This window comes from Tenrec ecaudatus, chromosome 17 (genome assembly GCF_050624435.1).
Source record: "Tenrec ecaudatus isolate mTenEca1 chromosome 17, mTenEca1.hap1, whole genome shotgun sequence".
NCBI classification, from domain to species: domain Eukaryota; kingdom Metazoa; phylum Chordata; class Mammalia; order Afrosoricida; family Tenrecidae; genus Tenrec; species Tenrec ecaudatus.
Genome location: NC_134546.1, coordinates 58,955,813 through 58,978,101, shown reverse-complemented (window position 1 = coordinate 58,978,101; position 22,289 = coordinate 58,955,813). Strand labels below are relative to the sequence as shown.

The 22,289-nt window shown below is 46.1% G+C and overlaps 1 protein-coding gene and 2 pseudogenes across 2 annotated transcripts in view; 2 read left to right on the top strand and 1 right to left on the bottom strand.

The window, feature by feature from the left end:
• The window catches only part of LARP6 (La ribonucleoprotein 6, translational regulator), a 28,892-nt gene extending 8,046 nt beyond the window's left edge, over positions 1-20,846 (bottom strand). Inside the window, exon 1 of one of the 2 annotated variants that reach the window (XM_075535371.1) lies at positions 20,448-20,846. In XM_075535371.1, the coding sequence (XP_075391486.1) occupies positions 20,448-20,647 (200 nt within the window). In that variant the 5' untranslated portion in view covers positions 20,648-20,846. The remainder of the gene's footprint in view (positions 1-20,447) is intronic. The other variant, XM_075535370.1, reaches the window with a different exon arrangement.
• On the top strand, positions 240-1,845 carry LOC142430986 (ATP-binding cassette sub-family E member 1 pseudogene; annotated as a pseudogene).
• Positions 2,374-3,357, top strand: LOC142430985 (ATP-binding cassette sub-family E member 1 pseudogene; annotated as a pseudogene).
• Positions 20,847-22,289: the final 1,443 nt, after the last annotated feature.

The window sequence follows — 22,289 nt, the reverse complement described above, 5'->3', positions numbered from 1 at the left end:
ATGTTGGAACCTTGCTACGGAGTCTGGAAACCCAACCCTATCCACTGACACCCGTCTAATCGAAGTCCATGTCCACCAGCTGCGCCACCTGAACAGACTTCTCCCTCTTCTTGACCCTCCTCAGGAACGCATGCAGTCCAAATCTGTCTCCCCTCAACCCAACACAATTTCTCTGGCCTGGCCTGTCAGACCGCTCCACTTGGTTCCTCTGATACGGCTGCAAATTCAATATGTGCAAAATGGAATTCACCACCTTCTTTGAGACTGACCCCAAGTAGGACTGAAACCCGAGATTATCAAGACATGACCTGAGTGTGACCAACCTTTCCCACAGTCACACCATGTGTGTGGGATGATTCTGCATCGGGCATTTGTACCCGGTGGGCAGACAGGCAGGTAGCCTGAGAGCCCATACAAATGGAAGAGAAGACGGTGCAAAATCCCAACGTAAGGGCAGAGGGAACTTTTTGCACTAGGAAGACGCCTCCCAGGATGAGAGGGCTGTCCGTGGAAGCGGGGTGTCTCCAAAGGGTGAGGTGAAAGCCTGTTACCTGTCTGAAAGCGTGCTGTACTCTTTTCTCGTTGGCCTAATACCCTGTGCACAGGAAAGACCGTCTACATTTAGACATACATAGATGCATACATGCTGCTTTCAATATAAGGACTGGGGACTTCTTGTCAATTACAGCTGTCCTGTTTAGCATGTCTCTTCCCTCCCAAACTGCCTCATCACCCGCTTTCCTCTTTGCCCCTCTCCCAGGTTTATGTACTCTGGTCCAGAACCTCAAAGGCTTCTTCTATCCCTCCTTTCCCCTGCACCCCCACCTCTCTACCGCCCTATCTAATAAACTCAGGTCTCCATCTCTTTTCTCTCCTCCACCCCACTGTCCTCATTTTGTCTCCCTCAGGTACTATTAATAGTTCATCCAGAATTATCTTGGCCTTGGCACTGGGCACCGCCATTTTAGCTGGAGGTCTTGCTATTGTCAACCATGACAAGTGTAAGCCTAAGAAATGTTGACCAACCAACTCACTGCCATGGAGTCAATTCTGACTCATCCCCTTTAGGACAGGGTAGAACTCCCCTTTGGTTTCTGGGACTGTAACTCTTTACAGGAGTAGAAAGCCCCATCTTTCTCCCCAGGAGCAGCTGGTGGTGTGGAACTGCTGACCTTGTAGTGTGAAAAAGAGTTGCCCTGTAGCTCTAATGGGGACAATCTGCATGTATCCCAAGCCAAAATAGCCCACATTCCTGAAACTCTTCGTACCGGTTGAAGAGTTTGTATTAAGAAATTTCCCCCTTGGCACTTTATCATTTGTCAATTTCCCAAGCAACTTGGCAAAAAGAAACAACACATCAATATTGTGCCAGTGCCTACAAACTTCACAGGGTGTCTAGTCCTCATCCAGGTGATTAGTTCAAACTAATAGTATTGGAAAGTGAACTACTTTACATTTTCTTAGCAGGAAAGCAAAACCCAAACCTTGGTGAGTATGATGATCCACCTGATTAGCAAGAAATTTGGACTTACTTTTGAGTATCTGAATTGCAATTTTCCCCTCCAAGATACTATAAGACATTAAGAAACCTCAGTATGTGGACCAGATTCTCAAGGCTTCAAGGGGACAGTGGGATCTATTTGGGGCCCAAAGGATGACGTAATAACACAAGTGAATGTCTGGCAACAGATTGACTTAACCGAGCTGAAAGAACGAAATGTTGAAGCTCTTCCAGGAGAAGACTTGCCGAGATTTGCTTGTACTGTTCCTGGTGGACAGAAAGCTGATATTTTCATGTTTGATGAACTTTCTACTTACCTAGTGTGTTAGTCTGGGTGGACTAGAGAAACAAATTCACATACACTCATGTGTGTATAAGAAAGAGCTTTATCTATAAGAGCAATTGAATATTGAGAAAACATCCCAGCCCAGTCCAGATCAAGTCCATAAGTCGGTTATTAGCCCATATGTCTGATACCAATCTATAAATTCCTTCTCAGACTCACGAAACACATGCAATGATGTCAAATGCAAGACAATCACAGACCAGTGGGTGGGAAGTCTGTGGATCTAGTGGCGTTGTAAGTATCTCAGCACTGGCAGGGGGCTCCACGTGGTTTCTCCAGCTCCCAGGGCTCAGGCGTTATCAGTGTAGCACCAGGTGTCTTGTCAGTAGAGCATCTCTCAGGGAGTGAGTCAAGAGAGAGTGAGTGTGTCTCCTGCCTCCAAGGAGGAAATACAGGGATTCCCAGAATCCTTAGGGGAAGGCCATGCCCACACAGAGGCCTTATTAGCTATACAATGATTGACAGGCTAGACTCCACCCCTTCACTCATAAGCCTCTCAAATTGACAACAGATTATTTAACTACCACACCTCTATGCCAAGCAGCGCTTAAATGTAATGAGTCCAGATAAGCAAATCATTGTGGTGGAACATGAGCTATGCGAGTACCAGGCCAACTCCCTGATTTCATCTGCTATTTATAAGGGTAGACCAGGTGCTTATGGTACCATCTTCGTGCCTGGTAGTGTGTGAGAAGGCAGGGACCCGTTTATAATGGCTATGCTCCAACAGTAGATGGGAGCGTCAGGGAGGCATCACTTGTGTTTGAAGTGGCCGAGGCAGCAAATGAAGGGGTTAAAAAGATGTGCGTGTATAACAATCCAGGAAGGAAGAAAAAGATGGGAGTGATCGAGTTAGCGATTGCAGCTGGAGCGGTGACAGATTCTGAAATCATGGTGATGCTGGGGACATGGTATTGGCACAATGACTGAAATCTGACATGGGAGAAGGGTCTGTAAATGTCAGGGATAAGCCACAGGAGATCAGTCCCCCATAAATTGAAAGTGTTCACCAATTGCTACATTGAAAAACAGAGAGATGTTGTTGCTCCTCCCCAATTGTGTCTGATGTAATGAAGGCTCTTTTAATGGAAACAGCATGGACCAAGAGGTGCGGACATCATCGAGCAGCAAGTAGCTTTAGCAAGTAGCTGTAGCGCTTTGTTCGGGCAACCGTGCTGGTGTCGATGTAACGGATCAACCGTCTGCTACTGGGATTCTGCGCAAAGCGTGACAGCAGCCAGAAAAGATGAGTGCTTTGTACTTCATGCCCAGAGGACAGGCTTTGTTGTGGAACAGGACATCTTCACAGCTACCTGTCTTGAGGATCGGGTCACCATTTCTGAAGGTAACTCTTGTCACAGCACCGCTGCAAACAGTTCTCCAACCCTTTTGCCTCCGCTTGAAATGACGTTCAGAAGAGATCCAAACATCGGCCAGATCCTACCATCTCAATTCAATTAAGGATGGGAAATGAAAGAAGAGCGGGAGTTACTTTTTCTTAGATGATTAGATGAAACATAAGAATCCCGATGAGCCACTTACTAAACAAACAAAGACAAAACACAGGGCTTTTGTTGTATAAAGCTTTCCTCAGGTCCGTATGCCCCCACACCCTGAAGTAGAGTTTACTTAATGTCACATCAAAGGCCAGGTTTATTGTAAATTGTAGTCTGAACCCAGGAAATGCTACTTTTCTGTTCTTGATGGCAAGACCCTTCTTTTGTGCATGACATTCTAAAATTAATATGCTTCATGACACCTGGGAAGATTTTCAATAGTTGCGTTATATATATTTATATCCCAGATGCTTACCACTGCTGTCCCAGTTTAAAACTCTGAAAACATTTTCTGTACTCACATGGTCTGCCAAGTATACCAGGATAATGAGACTGCCCTGGTTTTAAAAGCCCTTAAAGATGCTATTGATGAAATTTGATAAACAAACATCAATCAAAATTATAGTCTGTTATTTGTTTTAGCCTTTGCACTGGATTGTCAATATTAAAATATAGTATGGAATCATCCCCGAAAGATCAACTACTTAAAAAAAATGTTGAAAATAGGTATCTGTTAGTAACTCAAACATTATTTTTAATGCTCTTTATTGATTTGAATACACTCATCAAGAATTGTTTTAACACATCCCCTCCTCAAAGAACCTAACAACCTCACTCTCTGAATTGCTCAGTTTTATCATTCTATAAGAGTCCGTATTAAAAGTAACTAAGATAGTTATGTCTAAGAGAACACCATTTTCCTAAGTATGCCTTTATATCTTTGCTATTCAAGATTTAGGAAAATGCATTTCTAAATAACATTTGCTCCCTTGAAAAATGGCCATCCTCGATATCACAGCACTAATCTGGGAGTCCCACCCCGGATATGTGAGGCGCTCTGGGGGCAATGGTCGACTGCTCTGCTCCTAACCAGAAGGTCGGTGCTTTGAACCCAGCAGCAGTGACACAGAATAAAAGGCTTGGCAGACGCTCCCATTAAGTTTACAGCCGTGGACAGCCTATGGAGTAGATCTGCTTTGTTAGACGCATGGATGCTCTGAGCTGAAATCAACTCGATGGCACGATCCCCATCACCCCAGATCGACAGCCTCACAATCTTTTTGAGCTGGTGCCTAAACACGTGTGCAGTGTCAAACTTCCACATGTTTTTCTAATTTGAAGCCAAGGGCAGTGACAGTGAAATATTTAATGTGGCTCTTCTAATCAAAGTCTCTGTTAAGTCACATCAAATGACCTTGTACTGTACGGGTCTGAGTAAGATGGGGGGAAGACACTGACAGAATTCACGGAATTACCATCCTGTTGTGTAGAAAATAAGCCCATTGAAAAGCAGGAGGAGGCTCTTACTACCAGTAAGAGCCAGGTATGAAGCATGTCCTCTGGACCCCAAGATCCCTGGGCAGTGAGCCTCCTTGATCCAGAAGATGTCGCCCTGACGTCTGAAAGGTGGCGGGGGAGCTACAGCAGCAGACTGCAGAACCAGGAGCCAGGGTGTAAGACAGAGTGGTGGACTTCCCAGTCCACACAGCAAGTAAATCAAGGTGCTTTGAGGCAGAAGACTAGCTTGTGGAGTGGGGTGCCTCTGGGCACTTCATTGGGGGAGCTGGGCTAGTTGACCCATACAAGTGAAGTTGAGTGCCTTCAGGTTGGGGCTTACTGGAGTAGGGTGCCTCTGGACACTCAATTTGGGGGGCTGGGTGGCTGAGCCATGGAGCTTGAGCTGAATGCTTTCTAGTTGAAGCTTACAATGCAGTGGCACCCTTTGGGCATTTATGAACAGTCCTGAAAGAATTTTTAAAAACATATCCCGACTGAAGAACTCTATCCTGGGCACTTCTCTCCTGCATCGTAACCTGTTGACTTCCTTAATAAACTTTAAAATTGTGAGCTTTGTCTGTGTGGCCACTGCAATTCATTATAAAACCTAGATATCAAAGGAGCCAGTGTTGTGTGAGACAGAACCCAGTGACAAATCAAATGATACCAAACTAAAATGTGGGGAGTAAAGAGCCATTCACATGCCTTTCAGCCCAGGAGACAGTTCTTGGACATAACCTTTATTCTTCCATAAGGTCTACTACAAAGCTGTGGCCCCCAATTCCAGCAAAATGGTGTGTGGAAACATGAAGCATATTGAACACAAAGGAGAAAATATTTGTGACAAACAATAGTGTTCCGTTTTACCCGTGCAGTTTCTTTGGACTCACACGTAGAAAACAGGGAAGAACCTGCAATGGGTCAAGAAAGGCAACCAGACTGATCATGAAGCGGAAGTCCACAAGGACAAATTTTAAAAGATAAAGTTCTTCGTAGAGAGAGATTGAAGACACATGCAGATACGTTCCCGACTTTGGAAACAGCTACATTTTGGATGCCACTCCCAACCCACGGTCATTGAGTCGATACCAACTGACAGCAACCCTGTAGGACAGAGTAGAACTGCCCCCTAGGGTTCAAGGCCATGGTTTCTTCCGTAATATTTACACAGATCATGACCTTCATCTCTAACCCTGTCCTCTGCCATATTTCCCAGGGAATCTCTCTACACATCTAAATAACGGTTTGTGCTGTGGAGATAATCAATGAGAGATACCCCCAAAAAAGCCAGAATTTTTTTTCTCCAAAGCTATATATGTTGTACAAAACAACCTTATCACCTTCAAAGAACCCTCCATTACACTTAATTCATTTGTCAAATCTGCGATTCCATTTGTGGAAACATTTTTCAAACTCATCCGGATGGCTTGGCAGCACCTCCCTCATTTTTTTGTTCACCTCTTTTAAGTCGTCAAATCTCTGCCCTTTCTTCCCTCTTCATTCAAAGAAATAAAAAGAAGTTGCATGGAGTGAGGTCAGGTGAGTAAGGGGTGTGGGGCGACAGAGGCATGCTGTTTTTTGCCAAAAACGGGTGCACTGAGATGGCTGCGTGAGCAGGTGCGTTGTCAGAGTGGCAAAACCATCCCCCATCAGTCACAAATCAGGCCTTTTTTAAAAAATCACACTGTGATGCAATCTTTTCAGAACCAGTAAACAGAAAGATTAATTAACAGACTGGCCTGATGGAACAAACTCCCAAAGCACTATCCCCATCACATCAAAATAAACAACCGAGCATCATCTTGATCTTTGATTTCACGTGATGAGCTTTTTTTGAACGAGGTGACGATGGCGTCTTCCACTGGCTTGATTGATGTTTCCTTTTGGGGTCCTAAGAATAGCACCATGTCTTGTCACCACCTTGGGGAAAAAGTCTGGGTCACTTCCGAGCAGTCCTTTGAAAGCACGGCATGTTTCCACTTGACGCTCTGTTTCCTGGTCGGTCAGAAGTTGAGGCACCAAGTATGCAGCGACCCTTCTCATTCCCAAATCTTTTGTTAAAATTCGCTGAACTGAGCTCTCAGAGAGTCCAGGTAACTTCCCCATCTCGTCGATGATTCATCATCAGTCTTTGAGCACAAGTGCACTAATTTTGTTGACATTTTTGACATCCACAACAAGGTTTGCAGAGCGTTTATTGATGAACAGATGTTTCACCTTTTTTGCAATGAGAAAACCACTCGTACATTTGAGTTTATCCAAAGCACTCTCCTTGTAAACTGTGTTCAACATCACAACAGTTTCTGCGGCACTTTTCCCCAAGCAGGAAACAAATTTTCACAGCCACGTGCTATTGTTTTCAATCGTCTATCACAAAAGATAAGGTTCAAGAGAAACTGCTTTTACCAAAAAATTCTGTGTGACCACAGAGAACCTTCCCAGGTGACACCACTGGATGGACTAACTTAGGACGAGGTGCTTGAGGCTAATCTAGTAGAAAAAATGCATACTGTTAAAGCTCTGTCTAGCAGAGCTTTTTCCATTTTGGGGTTGGGGGTTGGGGTACCCCTCATATATAAAGCACTTAGTTCTAAGTCTGGTACACTATAGACATTAATAAACTGAGATTTTAATTTCATGATCACCATCCAGAGCAGGGCCTGTGTAATGTCCCTGAAAAACCATGGGCAAAAAGAAAGCTAGCTCTTTGTATTTGTTCAGTGAAATGCAGGTTTACTCACTGAGAAGTTTTATTAATCACTACTTAGTAAGGAGACTTGGTGGCACAGTGGGCTGGGCACTGGACCGCTGAGTACAAAGGCAGGAGTTCAAAACTTAAAACGATGAGGTCTTCTGTTCCCCTACAGATTTATAGGCTTGGAAACCCTACATAGGATTGCTATGAATCAGAATTGACTCGATGGTAGTTTGTTTGCTTTTCCAATCTTTTTATTACTATTTCGTATTAGCTCTTTGAATCATTTCTACACATCACAACTTAAAGCAAACATACATACTAATATTAAGAATTGTGATTTGAATTGCAAAATGGTTTTTTTCACTCATGTACTTCTTTTTTTTTTTTTGCAAAATGTTTTTAAAGTAAAGCAAAAACCCTGCAATTTTAATTTTGAAATGGGAATTACTGATCTGAATTTATTTTTTTAAATATATTTCCTAGCTCTGTCCATTGAAAAGGGAATTCTGGTGGCATAGTGGGTTACACGTTGGGCTGCTAACCTCAAGGTCAGCAGTTCGAAACCACCAGCTGCTCTGCAGGAGGAAGTTGAGACTTTCTACTCCCATAAAGATTTACAGTCTCGGAAATCCACAGGGGCAGTTCTACTCTGTCCTGTAGCATCACTATAGATCGGAATTGACTTGAAGGTAGTGAGTTGTCTGAATTCTCCACTCACTGCCGCTGAGATGATTCAACTCATAAGAGGTCAGAGTAAAACTGCCCCCGGAGTTTCCAAGACTGTAATTTTTTCCCTTTAATGGAGTAGAAAGCCACATCTTTCTCCTGCCCAATAGATAGGTTGTTGCAAAAATAATATTCACAAGAAGTCCACATTTTGCATGTTAATTGCAAAAGGAAAGATATGACTTTACGATGGAGAGATCAACTTCACTCGCTTACTTTTTTTTTTAATAAATCATTTCACTCACTTACTTTTAACTCTGTGGCCTACCTTGATGTCTCCAGATGAGATGCAAGGTAAACATCGCTCTGCCGGTGAAACATTCTCACCAAATGTCTAATATGAACTTAAGCACGCCTTAGTTCTAACGTCCACTTTCCAGAAAATGCATTACGAAGTAGCAAGTTAAATGATGCTATGAGCAAAAAATTCAGACCCATCCAAAGTGTGAGACTTCCAACAAGACATCTGCTTTGTAGGTCTGGAATATCAACGCATTATTTTTTGAAGCCCATTGCTGTCAAATAGATTCCAACTCATAGCAATCCTAGTAAGATTACTCCAGTGGTTTTATTTAAAAAAAAAGTCTTATTGGCATGTAATTTACATATCATACAATTTAACTGTTCCTATTAAGAGCTGTGCAAGCACCACCACAATCAACTTCAGTGGATGTTCTTCTCATACTCATTTTATTGGCTTCCCGTTTCCCCTTAATCTCCCCTGCCAGGCCCCTAGACAATTATCGATACAGTTACGGTCTCTATAGATGTACCGCTCAGGGATTTTACACACAGAAAATCGTATAAAAAACAAGCAGGAAGCAAACAAGCAAACAAACTAACCAAAAGAAAATCTCAACAACAAGGACAAATAAACAGGGGAAAAATAACAGAAAAAAATCAATTAAAAAACCTGAAAATACCTCTCAGTTACATTTCCCTTAATCAAGTCCTACCAGGCCTCCTACAACCTTCTTGCCATCAATTTTGGATCACTTGTTGTTCCCTTGTCCCTGGGTTTGTTAACACCACTTTCTTCACACCCTGCCCCTCTAGCAACCAAGCCCACATGGAAGAAGCATACCAGTCTGTGTGATCAGGAGGTGTTGATAGGATCAGGTATCAGGCATCAAAGAACAACAACAACAAAAAATCATTGTGAACAAGGGGGAGTGTGGCGTGGAGACCCAAAGCCCATCTTTAGGCAACTGGACATCCCCTTACAGAAGGGTCTGGGGAAGGAGACGAGCCAGTCAGGGTGCAGTATAGCACCAATGAAACAAACAACTTTCCTCTAGTTCTTTAATGCTTCCTCACCATCACTATCATGATCCCAATTCTACCTTACACATCCGGCTAGACCAGAAGATGTACACTGGTACGGAACAGAGCTGGAAACTCAGGGAATCCAGGACAGATAAACCCCTCAGGACCAATAATGAGAGTAGAGATACCAGGAGGGTAAGGGGAAGGTAGGGGACAAAGGGGGAACTGATCACAATGATCTACATATAACCCCCTCCCTGGGGGACAGACAACAGAAAAGTGGGTGAGGGGAGACATGGGCCAGGGTAAGACATGAAAAAAATTTGATAAATTATCAAGGGTTCATGAGGGACAGAGGGTGGGGGAGAGAGGGGGGGAAATGAGGAGCTGACACCAAGGGCTCAAGTAGAAAGAAAATGTTTTGAGAATGATGATGGCAACAAATGTACAAACCCGTCTGACACAATGGATGTATGTATGAATTTTGATAAGAGTTGTATGAGCCCCCAATAAAATGATTTTTTAAAGCAGAAAATATTAAAAACTGAAACAATTTTTAAATGGGTCAAAAGGGAGATCAAATGATACGGTATTGCATTTTAACCCAACTTCATCTGCCATATCAATTTTACAATGTTCTCTGATAACTTAACTATGGTCAGAGGGGATTCACTGGAGCCTTAATCCGTGTGTGGACCCTGCAAATGGATTTTGGTTCCCGTTGTCATCAATAGCCTTCTGCAAGCCTTCTTAAACTCAGATACCATTCCCTTCTTCAGATTCGGATTATTTTATTTACAATCCTTGGATCACACACACTGGTGTACTTCTTCCATGAGGACTTAGTTGACATCTCACTTTTTTGAATCCAAGTCTTTAAGATTCCAGCATCAGAGGAGCCATTTAGGGCTCTCCTTTCTGGGAACGCTCAGGAGTTGGTTAAGTAAATAACCTTTTTGAATTCCAGCACCACTTGCTTTGTGTTGTTACTTTCTATTTTATTGGAATTCTGTTTGTTTTGCAAGACTCTTTAAAAATCCCTGTCAATTTATTTGGCTACAGTCTAGGAACCTCAAAATGTATATGCTAAATTTAGTTTTGGGGAACCAGAAGCTTTGATCCTCAGTTCTTTACTGTTCTAAAAACTTTGGGGAATTCTGTGTCTCAGAGCAATGCCAAGATTGTCTGGGACTCTGGTCCACTACGTGAGTAAACGCTACGGTCCTATTACATGCGTGTTCTCATCTTTTTGGCCTAACCTTAACAAAGGCAGTATGGGAAATATATGGCTACTTTGGGGTTCTTTTGGTTAATTTACATTAGCTATTCTACAGATAAGTTTGATAAGAAAGGCTCCCAACTAAAAAAAAAAAATCAATGGGAGGCCTATTTTCACTGGTAACTGGAAGCTTCTAAGAGACATTGTGAAAGCAAAATTGCTTCCCTGAAGGATACTAATTCAAAGTTAACTAAACAAAACAAGGAGCTGCACTGTCGTCACATTTCTGTTCCACCTATTCCACTGTGGCTATGCCATTGGCTTGTCTCTCTCTCTCTCTCTCTCTCTCTCTCTCTCTCTCTCTCTCTCTCTCTCTCTCTCTCTCTCTCTCTCTCTCTCTCCTTTGCTTTCTCTCTTCTGTGCCCTTCTCTGCCTTCTTATATTTCTGACAACACTGTCTCTGGGTAACAAAGTTTCTAAAGAAAAACTACAATTGTATCAATCTTCTGTTAAAGCCTTACGCCATGTAATTTCTACAGAAAATGTTTCTATTGACCTCAAAGGAAAGAAGGTAATTTCTCTCTCTTTTTCTATGCCGGAGACTAAGAAACAATTACGTGATTTTTTTTTCAGAGCGTTGTAGCTATTGTAGAGCACAGATTCATAGTTTCTCTTTGTTAGCCCAACCCCCGTATAAATACTTGAAAGGCTCTCTATCTGATTCTTTTCAAATTGTATCAGAAGATCAGCAAGCCATATGTGTTAGTTGGGTAGACTAGAGAAACAAATTCATGGATGCTCATATTGTCTACTGTAGCCTTAATTCAGCTTGACCTTGTAGTCAGACAGTACCCTCCTGATCTCCAAGTAGTTACTGCCACTGTCAAGTTGGTAGAAGGCACTGTTGCTATAGTTCTGGGAAAAATTTAGATGCACATGTGCGCAAGCTGTGTCTGCCACACTTGAATTTCTCTGAACACATTGAATCTTAAGTCATTCTGGGGCTGGCTTACATTCTGAAACTGAAATTCACCCTCTGCATAACTGTCTGGACTGAATTAAACAACGTCTGACATCTCTGAAACAGCTAAAGGAAACAAACCTCTTTAGCTAATCCTGACTGGATTTTGTTTGTAGGTGGCTTTTATTGAAACCTGGACCTACTAGCTCTCCTTATCAGGCTGGATATGCCATTGCCAGGCTCCCTGTGATCAACAAGCTGAACTGCTTGTTCTTAACAGAATCTCTAGACTCACCTCAGGATAGTCCATAGTTATTTGAATAAATTCTATGTACTGTTTTGGAACTGGGCATGATTTTTCCATGTTATGAAAATGGAGAGGATTCCTAATGTTCACTGGAATGATTGGGAAAAAGGCAACTCTACTGGCAGACCCTTCAGATACTTTGCTCCTGTCCTCTGAGAAGACGGTTACTGTTAAAATGTGGGTTTACCAAACAGAGACTGGAGGGAAATCAAAGCGCCCCTTGCTGTTCGATCGAACAAGCAGCCTCCAGAATCATTCCTCTTTTAACAGAGAAGGGAATCCTTTCATTCCACTACCACCAACAACTATCCTGTCTCTCCAAAAGTAAGACATCCCCTGAAAATAAGACCTACTTACAGTTTTGCCTCTCGCTGATATATAAGGATTCCCCCCGAAAATAAGGGTGTGGATTGTTATGCTGCTGTTCCAGAAGATGATGACATGACTGTCACTGAATAAATGAGTAAATGTACCATAGATTGTTGTACACAGAAATAATGGTAGTAACAACAAATTCTTGATACTGTAGGATTCACAGATTGTCTGGTTATGCTGGTTTGTGATGACAACTACTACCGTACCATGGTAATAAATTTCCCTTTTCTTTGTTCAACAATAAATGTGTACCATATTCTTCTTCATGGAAAAATAGGATATCCCCTGAAAATAAGACCTAGCACATCTTTGGGAGCAAAATTTAATATGACACTGTCTTATTTTCAGGGAAACAGGGCACTTTCTATCCTGACTCAGATAAGACAAATCGAGGCTTTTCAAACACCAACCATGGTTGAAACGGAAAAATTTAACAAGTTTTCACATGCAGGATGTTTTCACAATTATGGACAGGGCCCAGGCAAAAGTCTGTCCTCCCAAATTTGATGACATACTCCTACAATGTGGGCCTTCGTGAAGGCACTCACTCAGGACTAGCTAAGATGCTTGGAATGTTAAGCAAATAGTACTGGGGACAATTCTCTGAAGCTGCCAACCGTGGCAAATCTCCTTGCCCCATTTGCCCTCATCGTCCCCAGGAAAGTATTCCAAGGTCTTGCCTGGGAAATTCTCCCTGTCTTTTGGATCTATGCTTGACGGGCAACTTAGTTTCATTCAACTCTCAAATTTTCTGTATCAACAGAGGAGGTGATTTGCGTGAACAGGTATTTTAAGAAATATGCTCAATTTCCTATATTTTTCAGCGATTCCATTGTTCTCAGCATCATCATCAATCTTCTGGCCTTGTGGAAAGAACTCACAGTACAATAAAAATCCAATAGACCATACTTTCTGAGAGTTCGAATCTATCTTAGACCAAAGTCCTTCCTCTGGTGCTTTTAAATTTAAGACCAACCCCAGCTGGACCCCCAAAATTTGCCCCACATGATGCAATCACCAAGAGATCCATGGTCCTCCATTATTTTCTGCTTATGCTGGTTCTAATATTGTTTAACCGGGATGACTGAAATATTCTTAATCTTAAATTCAATATTCTCAAAGTTATTTTTCCCTCAGTAATTAGGGAGGTTTTCTTAACACAAACAACTTAGATATTAAAATTTGCCTGTTTGGGGGGAGGAGGCAATTATGTATATTGAGAGGCATCAATTAAAGGATACCCTTGAGTGTTATGGAAGAGAACTCCACTTGGTCCTCCTAACTAATGTCTCTGCTGCTAAACTGCAGGTAGTTATAACGAGTCATTTGTCTTAACGAAAAGAGGGTAAGACTCAGTCATGGACCTGTCAACCTTCTGGAAATCTGAAGATCATCTTGAAATGTCCAAGTGGCCAGAAGCAGATGATATCTGAGATAGGCAGCTGGTCCCAGAGTGGAACACAAACACACCACCTGCAGGAATCTCTGAGCTTTGTTTGATAGATCTCAACTCTTTGTATTTATTATGACCTTTGCTTCATCCCTGCAGACTTCTCCCCTGTTGAAACATGATTCTCTCCTGCATAGCGAAGGAACTTATTTTATTGCAGCTGGTGTTTTCCTATTACTTGCTTTGCTGTTTACTTTAGAGAATCTTTACTTCATTATGCAGCTGTCCTCCAGTTTTTTCTCACTACTTATGTTAATCCCCAGGAATCCTGGGGCATAGTGCTTATATGTTGGGTTACTAACTGAAAGATCAGCAGTTCAAATCCACCAGCCCCTCCATGGGAGAAAGAATGGGCTTTCTACTTTCACAAAAAGTTAGTCTCGGAAACTCACAGGGGCACTTCTACCTTGTCTTCTATGGTTGCTATGAGTCAGCATCGACTCAGTGGCAGTGAGTATACTAAACTCCACTAAACTATGTCAATAAGTAGTCAGTGACTGTAACTTAATCAAAATCTGGATTGCTAGTCCCTCTCTACCATCTATGCATGAAAAGTCAACCCAGTGGCTTCTCTCTTATACAAACTCATAGTACAATTTGCTACTATCAATGTTAACAATCACCTTTAAATGATTGTACATGTAAGTCAATGGCATCTGTGGTAGTTATTTAATTTCATGTCAACTTGATAAATAGATCTAGGGGTGGAGTCTAGCCTGTTAATGAGGTCACAGGCTGATAAAGCCTCCTTGTGGGCATGGCCGTTTCATGAGCATCCTGGGACCCTCCTCTCTTTCGACCTAGAGGTGGACCATCTCTCTCTCTCTGCTTCACCTTCCTTTTGGCAAGCCGTGGGAGCCATGCTGAGACCTGAGCAAGCCACGTGGCAGAGGCCAGTTCATGCTCAGATTCCATGTCCATCTGACCCAGATAACAAGATTACAAGAAAGATATTGCATGGAACCCTTCTGAAGGTTTTCCACATGCGTTTCAGTTTCTAAATTTCCTAGAGTTTCTAGAAACCTCTCTGCAACTAATATACCAAGTACAAGACGCTTGATTTTGGCAAGTAAAAGATCCATGTGCTTTGATAATGTTGGTATTATATTTACAATAATTCTTTGACAGAGGATTGACTTGATTAGGTCAATCAAACCATCCCTCCTCAACTCAGAGGAACAAAAAAGAGAGAATTATTTGTATTCCTCATGAATGTGTATTCTTACGGGGAGGATCAAAGTAGCCACATGTGGTGATACTAGACCCACGATAAAAACCTTAGGCTTGGGCACTGTCTTATTTGGATGGATGGGATCTGATGGGTCAGTGTCCTTGCAATGCAGTGAATTATTTAATGTAACGCTTCTAGCAATAGTCTTTGTTACTTCCACCAAATAGCCTTCATTTTACTAATGAGTATGGGTAAGAGGCTGGGAGGAAGATACTGAATGAATTATATGATTCAATTCTAAATGACTACTGGCAGAGTGGATGAATACCGTCCTGCTGGATATAAAACCAGCTAATCTCTGAAGCAGGAAGAGGGGATCTTACTATCAACAAAGTAGAAGAGGCAGATGTGGAGTGTCTCCTTTGGACTCCAATTCCACTGCTCACTGACCTTCCTTGATCTAGAAGACAGCTTTGACCCCAGAGGAGAAGCAGCAGAAGAATCAGGAGCCAGCGGGAGGAGTCGATTTCCCAGCCCACACAGGATGGACAGCTGAATGCTTTTGAATTGGAGTCTGGCTTGAGGAATGGGAAGCTCTGGGCACTCAATCGGAGGAGCTGAGTTTGCTGGCCCACAAGGTTGGAGCAGAGTGCCCTGAAGCCGAGGTTTTCAGCAGGGCAGCACGCCCTTTGGGGCATTTATTGTCAGCCCTAGCACAGCTCTGTAATGTTGCCTGAGCAGGGCAGAGGCCAAGTCAAGGAACCGAGAGACAAACAGAGGCCTGTCTACAACATGGAAGTAAAGACACTGTCCTGATAGAGCAACTGCATCTGCCTCCTGAACATTTCTCACCTGGATTACAGCCTGCTACATCCCTAAAAAAGAGAGAGAAAAGAAGAAGCCAAGAGCATTTTCTGTGAGTTCTGTGCAGCCATTGCCAGGCATTATCAAGCCCTTCGGAAAAGCAGAGCGTGCCTCGGGAGGGATGGTTGGAGAGTGGAGGGAGGTGTGACCTTAGTCTCACAGGAATCAGCCTGATGTAGCTGAAGCTGATGAAAGCGATTTTCCTTCTCCCTGGGGAAAGTAGGGAAGGTCACACACCAACCTCGGGCCATTTCAGGCTATGGTACTTTGGCCCATTTAGGAGTGCGATCACATGCCCAGTCTTGAAATGAAAGTGTGTCTCCATTGGAGTACCTGAACCAAGTCCAACCAAACCAAGCCCATTGCCACCAAGGCCATTCCAACCCCTAGAGATCCTATCCTCCAGGCAGAATACAGCTACTCTCTAGTTTCCAAGGTTGGACGAGCTCTTTCTGGAGGGGCCCTGGTGGCACAGTGGGCTACGTGTTGCCTTGCTAACCACAGCATCGTCAGTTTGAATCCTCCGGCTGCTCCTTGGGAGGAAGCTAACACCTTTCACTCCTATAAACAGTTACGGGCTAGGAAAACCACAAGAGCAGTGCTTCTCCGTCCTGTAGGGTCACTATGAGGTGGAATGTACTTGATGGCAGTCAGTTTGGTTTTGTATTTATGAGAGAAGACAGCCTCATCTTTCCCCTACAGAGTGGCTGGTGGATTTGAACTGCCAACCTTGTGGTTAGCAGCCCAGTGCTTATCCCATAGCACCACAGGGGCCCTTACCACATGTATTCCCCAAACACGAGCTTGCTGCCAGCAAGTCAGTGCCGACTCATAGCGACCCTATATACTAGTGATTGGAAAATCTATGAATAAAAAGGAGCTTGAACTTAAAGAGAATTCTATAGGTGATAACATAAAGTCCCATACTGTTTAACTAAAGTCCTTATGGAAGTTCCTCTTATGTGAGTGCATACCATCAGTGGTTTGATCAAACTGGGAGATGTGTAAGCAACCCCCCAAACCTGAGGCATCTGGCACAACTACACTGGCTGACCTGGGTTCAGATTAGATTCGTTTTACTTTAGGCTCCATTTCCCTTTACCCTTATCTCTGCACTTTACCCACAGTGGGCTCTTGGAAAACTTTACCAGATTTTAGTAAAGAGCAGGAGTGGGGACAAAGGGGTGTCAGGAAAGTGTGTGTCTTCAAGGATCTCACTGTCTCGTGGAAGAGACACAGGCCAGGAGTTCAACATAGCGGAGTAAGTGCAAGGAGAGCCATGAATTCAGTCAGTAGCTGTTACAGAGTTCTTACCAAGTACTGGGTATTGTGTTGGACCATAAGAATACAGGAAGAATGTGGCAGGAAAGCCCCTGAACTCACAGAACACAGATTTCCCATGAAACAACAGAGCTTTAAGGTGGGGATGTGGGTGACAGGGACGAGGCAGCAAAGTTTCCAGAGCTGACTGGTTTGCGCTGGACGGCTCACGACAGGGTGGCCATGAATCAGAAGGGACTTGATGGGAACAAGTGTGGTTTGGGGTTTGTCACGGCACCTCAGAAGAAAGGCTCTCAGCCCGACGGTTTTTGGAAGTTGCCCTTGGTCGATCCTGACCTATGGCACCCCTGTCTGTCCAGGGCAGAAGGACCCCACCCGGCTTTCAGAAGCAGGTGACCAGGCCTGTTGTCCAAGGCACCTGTGGGCAGGTTCAAACCATTCATCGTTCAGCTAGAAGGTTAGCACCTAAGAGTCTGTGCTACAGAGAGGCCAGCTCAGCAGAGAGGCCAGCTCAAAGGTTATGGGGGGCACTTGGGGGTCCCCATGGGGTTGAGTTTAGGTAGGTTTTCATGAAGGAGGCAGGATAATCATGAGGATGTACTAGAAACTCTTTAGGAAACAGAAAAGCCACCTTGGTGATTAAAAAGGCCAGGAACACTTGCACCAAGGTCATTCCCTGCCCCCACCGTGATGATGTACCTGCTCGTTCCTGGAGGGCGGTGAGAGCTAGTCCGAGACACTTATTGGGCGAGCCTGCGACCTCAGAACATTTCGAAAGAAAACAATGTGAGTGCTTGATGTGGTGTCAATAAAAAAGCAACCGATTGCCTGTGGGTTAGGAAGAAAGCCGCTCTGCCTTCAGAAGCCGTGAGGGCTATGAGGTCGATTTGTTGGGAAGCAAAAGCTTCACGTTCGGGTTTACTAAAGGCTTCTGCCAGGTTTGTTTGTTTTGTTTTGAAAGAGTCTGTGCTACACCCATGGAGCAATTAAATCCTTCTGTAGTTTTTGAATTCACAGGGCACCGAATCCACTAGATGGCAATGGAGTTTGTTTGGGAAATCCATCAATCCATCAGAGGGATCTCCAGAGGGGTGTGCACAAGCCTGCAACTACAATGTCCTGTGCGGAGGGAGCTGGAAGAAGGTAGTGTCACTGTAGCAGAAAATGTTGACAGTGGTGACTTTAGAAAATAGTGTGAGTAGATGCTCTATCTCTGCCAGCTTTAGCGAGGGGGACTTTCTTTTGTAGGTTCCCACAGCCATGAAATGCCCACAGAGGACAGTTACTGCTGCTGAGCCAGCCTGGGCCCAGTAAGAGGCACGACGGGTCCCACTCTTGGCTGGGGGTCCTGGTGCTCTGAATCCCTGCCAGCTGGGCTCTGCCAGCTCTGCCATGATGAAGCGCCCCCTGGGGTCACCTCCGTGCCAGTGCAAAGCAGGAACATTCCACAGGACTCCAGCGGTTGGAGCTGGGAGAGAACATCTCTGAAAAGGAACAGGTGAAGGGCAAGGGCAAGTGGCCCACCGGGATGGAGCATCAGGATCTTCCTGGGCCCAAGAAATCAGAGTCCTCTAGTTCCGGAGCCCTGGTGGCATAGTGGTTTCCCAGTGGGCGGCTAACTGCAAGGCCAGCGGTTTGAAACCACCAGCCACTCTGCAGGAGAAAGGCAGGGCTTTCTACTCCTGTCAAAAGCCACAGTCTCAGAAACTCACAGGGGCAGTCCAACCCTGTCCTCTAGGGCCACAAAGAGTCAGCATCGACTTGATGGCCATAAGTTTAGTTATTTAGTATCTGATAATGGTACAAAAAGGAGCCATGGTGATGCAGTGGTTAAGCGACTGTCTGTCATCAAAAGGCTGGCAGTTCAAATCCACTACCAGCCTCTCCATAGCGGAAAGCGTGGCAATCTGTGTCAGTAAAGATCCCAGCGGAGGGAGCCCTATCGAGCAGCTCTATTCTGTTTATAAGAGTGGGCGTTGACAGCATAGCGGTCATGGCTCCACCTCCAAACAGCTTCCAGGACACGAGACCACTGTTTACCACAATGACAGGCAAATAAAGTCAGAGGGATACTCCACTAGGGGCTATTTTACCATGACCTGGAAGTATCTGACTAGGTGGCCACCTTCCCCTCAAAACTGTGAGCTACTCAAGGTCAGTGACTAGGGCTCCTTCACACAGAGCTGAATGAATGGGTGAGTCAGGCTCCACAGCGTTCCGAGAGCGGCTTTTACTGCGATTTACTGTGTCGTGCACTGTGGCCCAGCTTGCCAATGCTCAACTGTTGGGCTGGGCTGTCCAACTCAAATAGCCCTGTCCCCACTGGATTTCCCGGCATCTTTGGGCCCCAAAGACCACTAGGGAAGGGCTACCCAGTGACGAAGAATGGCTCGAGTCCCCCGCATCCTTGTATCCTTGAGTTGAGTGTCTGCCAGTAAAGTAAATCCAGGCCTGCCAGGAAGTTAGCCTACAGAATCGTGACAGCTAGAATCGTGTGCACAGAATCCTGAGAGAGAGAGAGGGCTCTTATAAATGCCTGTTGGCATTTCCTAGAACCTGCAAGTTCTGTCGTTGGCTACGCTTATCCCTTAAGCTTTCTCGTTTCTACAGCAGGAACAAAATCACAGTGTAGAAGGATCATGGCATTAATGGACAACAACCTATGCTGATGACAAAGCGCAGAGGCCCAGGGCCACGGGTAGCAAGGGATCATACAAGCTCCAGACCCCCATCACTAAGAAGCCCAACCCCAAGGCAAGAAAACGGTGAAGAGGCAGGCATAGATGTCAGGTGGGGAAGGCCGTTTGAAAATGGGGATTCCTGGATTTGGGATGAAGTGTGAGTGGGTGTTGGTCAGGGGATGCAAGCAGCCAGCCCTGAATCGCAAGCCTTCACTGCACCATAAAAATCTCTCCTGCTGGGCTCCCCATCAGCAAGTGTTAGCAGTGTTAGCGAAGCCATTTGGACAGATGAACAGACGGGTGATGGATAGTGACAGGGACCTTCCTCCCCACCCACCCCCCCACAGTGCGGCGTCCCAGCCTCAGGGGTGAACACTGGGCTGGGCTGGACCCGCGTCGTACAGCTTCTGGGTGCGCTCTCCGTGTGAGAGCAACGAAGATGTCCCAGCAAAGGCTTCCTCTTGGATGCCAGGGCACCCTACATCCAGGCCTCTCGGAGTCCCGCCATTGGCCTTGGGAGCCTGGGTCCCGTGACCAAACTGCAAACAGGGCCCGGCCACTGCCAAAGGCTGGTCCTGACCCACTCGGACGCCTCCCGAGGCTGTTTCCCGGCGAGGGACTCCCCTGAGCCCCCTCTGCCCGCCGAGCTGTTGAGGACCATCAGCTCTCCGAACTCGCTCCGTGGGGGCGCGGGGATCCGAGGCCGCGCCCCGGCGCCCCTCTCCTCCCAGCCCACCTTCTCCGGGCCCGCGCCGCGCCGCGCCTACCTGTGCCCGCGGCCGGCCTCCTCCTCGCTGGCGCTGCCCCACCCGGGGCTGAGATAGCGCGCGGGGTCCCCGGCGCCCCGCGCCTCCGCGCCGTCCTCCTCCTCCTCCGGCTCCTCCACGTCCTCGGCCTCCTGGATGGCGACGCGGATCTGCACCGCGCTCTCGGGCCTGGACCCAGCCTCCTCGCCCCGCTGGGCCATGGCTCGCCCGCCGCCTGGGGCTGCGCCTCGAGGCCGATCCGGGTGGCGACTCCGACGCGGGGCCCGGGGAGGACGGGGGTCGTGGAGCCCCGCCTCGCGCCGCCGCCGCCCGGACCTCCCGCCGCCGGCCGCCAGCGCAGGCGGGGCTTGGCTCGGGGCGCACGCGGTCGGCGCCTCCTCCGTGGAGGCCTGCCGGGGAGGGCGCCCGCGAACCCCGAGCCTGTCCACCCTCCGCTGCCTTCGTCGGGGGCCGGCTCCTTCCCGCGGCCCCTCCTCTCAGTCTTTAGAAGGGCAGGGCACGCCTTCGGGGTTGCTGGCAGTTTGCGGGGTGACTGCGGGTTAGACTCTCAAGATAACCGACAAAACAACTCACTGCCACCGAGCTGATTCCGATTCGGAGGGGCTCCGTGGGACAGGATAGAAGTGCCCCGGTGGGTTTCCGAGTCTGTTACTGCACAAAGTCTCTTCGCTCTCCCACCAAGCTGCTGGGGGTTTCAAAGACTGACCTCCCGGTTAGCAGTCCCCTTGTTACCCGCTACGCCACCAGACTCTAAAGGAACTGTCTAAAGGCGCCTCTGCCTCCTGATGCCTCCCCTGCTGACCTGCCAAGATGACAGGTCTCTACCTTGGATCTCTTTGGTCCAAGAGCCCTAGACGGCTGGGCTAGGAGGCTGGGGACTTGCTCCTGGGGACCAGCGTCATGGGCATGTTAGAAATGCGAGTTCCCAGGCCCATCTGAAACAGAACCTGATTTGGCAACGTGGCTTTCAGCAGGCCCTCCCTCTCTTGTTGAGGCTGGCGAAGGCTCGGGCGCCTCTTTCATCGTGCCCTGCACACAGTAGGCGCTCAGATGTGTGTTAACAAATAAAGGAAACGACCGAGATGCCACTATGTTCTAAAACCCAGGTTTTCTAAAGCCGGGTTTTCACAATGAATAGCAACTCGATTTCATTTCAGCCTCCGGAATGTGAACCAAAAATTAGTGGCAGGCGTGGTGATGTTGCTGGTGACTTCAAGTCGTTTCCAACACATAGCCACCCCACGTGACAGGGTAGAACTTCGCCATCGGGGTTCTTGGCTGTGAAAACTACAGGTGCAAGTCATTGCATTTTTCCCATGGAGCCTTTGCGCAGGTTCCAACTGTCATCCATCAGTAACCAATGACGACCAGGGTACCCTATCATAGAGCTCCGGGGTGCACTGCCTTGGTTGCTACCCGGACCTATTCTGACTCATTGTGTCAGCCTGGGAAGAGTAGAGAAATTCATGGAGACTCATACATCTATAAGAAACAGGTTTAGATCCAAGAGCAATTGAATATTGAGAAAGCATCCCAGCCCAGTCCAGATCAAGTCCCTAAGTCTGCTATTAGCCCATATGTCTGATACCAATCTGTAAAGTCCTCTTCAGACTCACAGAACACATGCAATGACACCAAATGCAGGGCAATCACAGGGCAATGGGTGGGAAGTCTTGTGGATCCAGTGGCGGTACAAGCATCTCAGTGCTGGCAGGGGTCTCCACGAGGCTCTTCCAGTTCCCCCGGCATGAGGTCTATCAGCGTAGTGCCATGTGTCTTGTCAGGAGAGCGTCTCTCAGGGAATGAGTCTTGAGCCTTGTCAGTAGAGAGTCTCCAGAGACA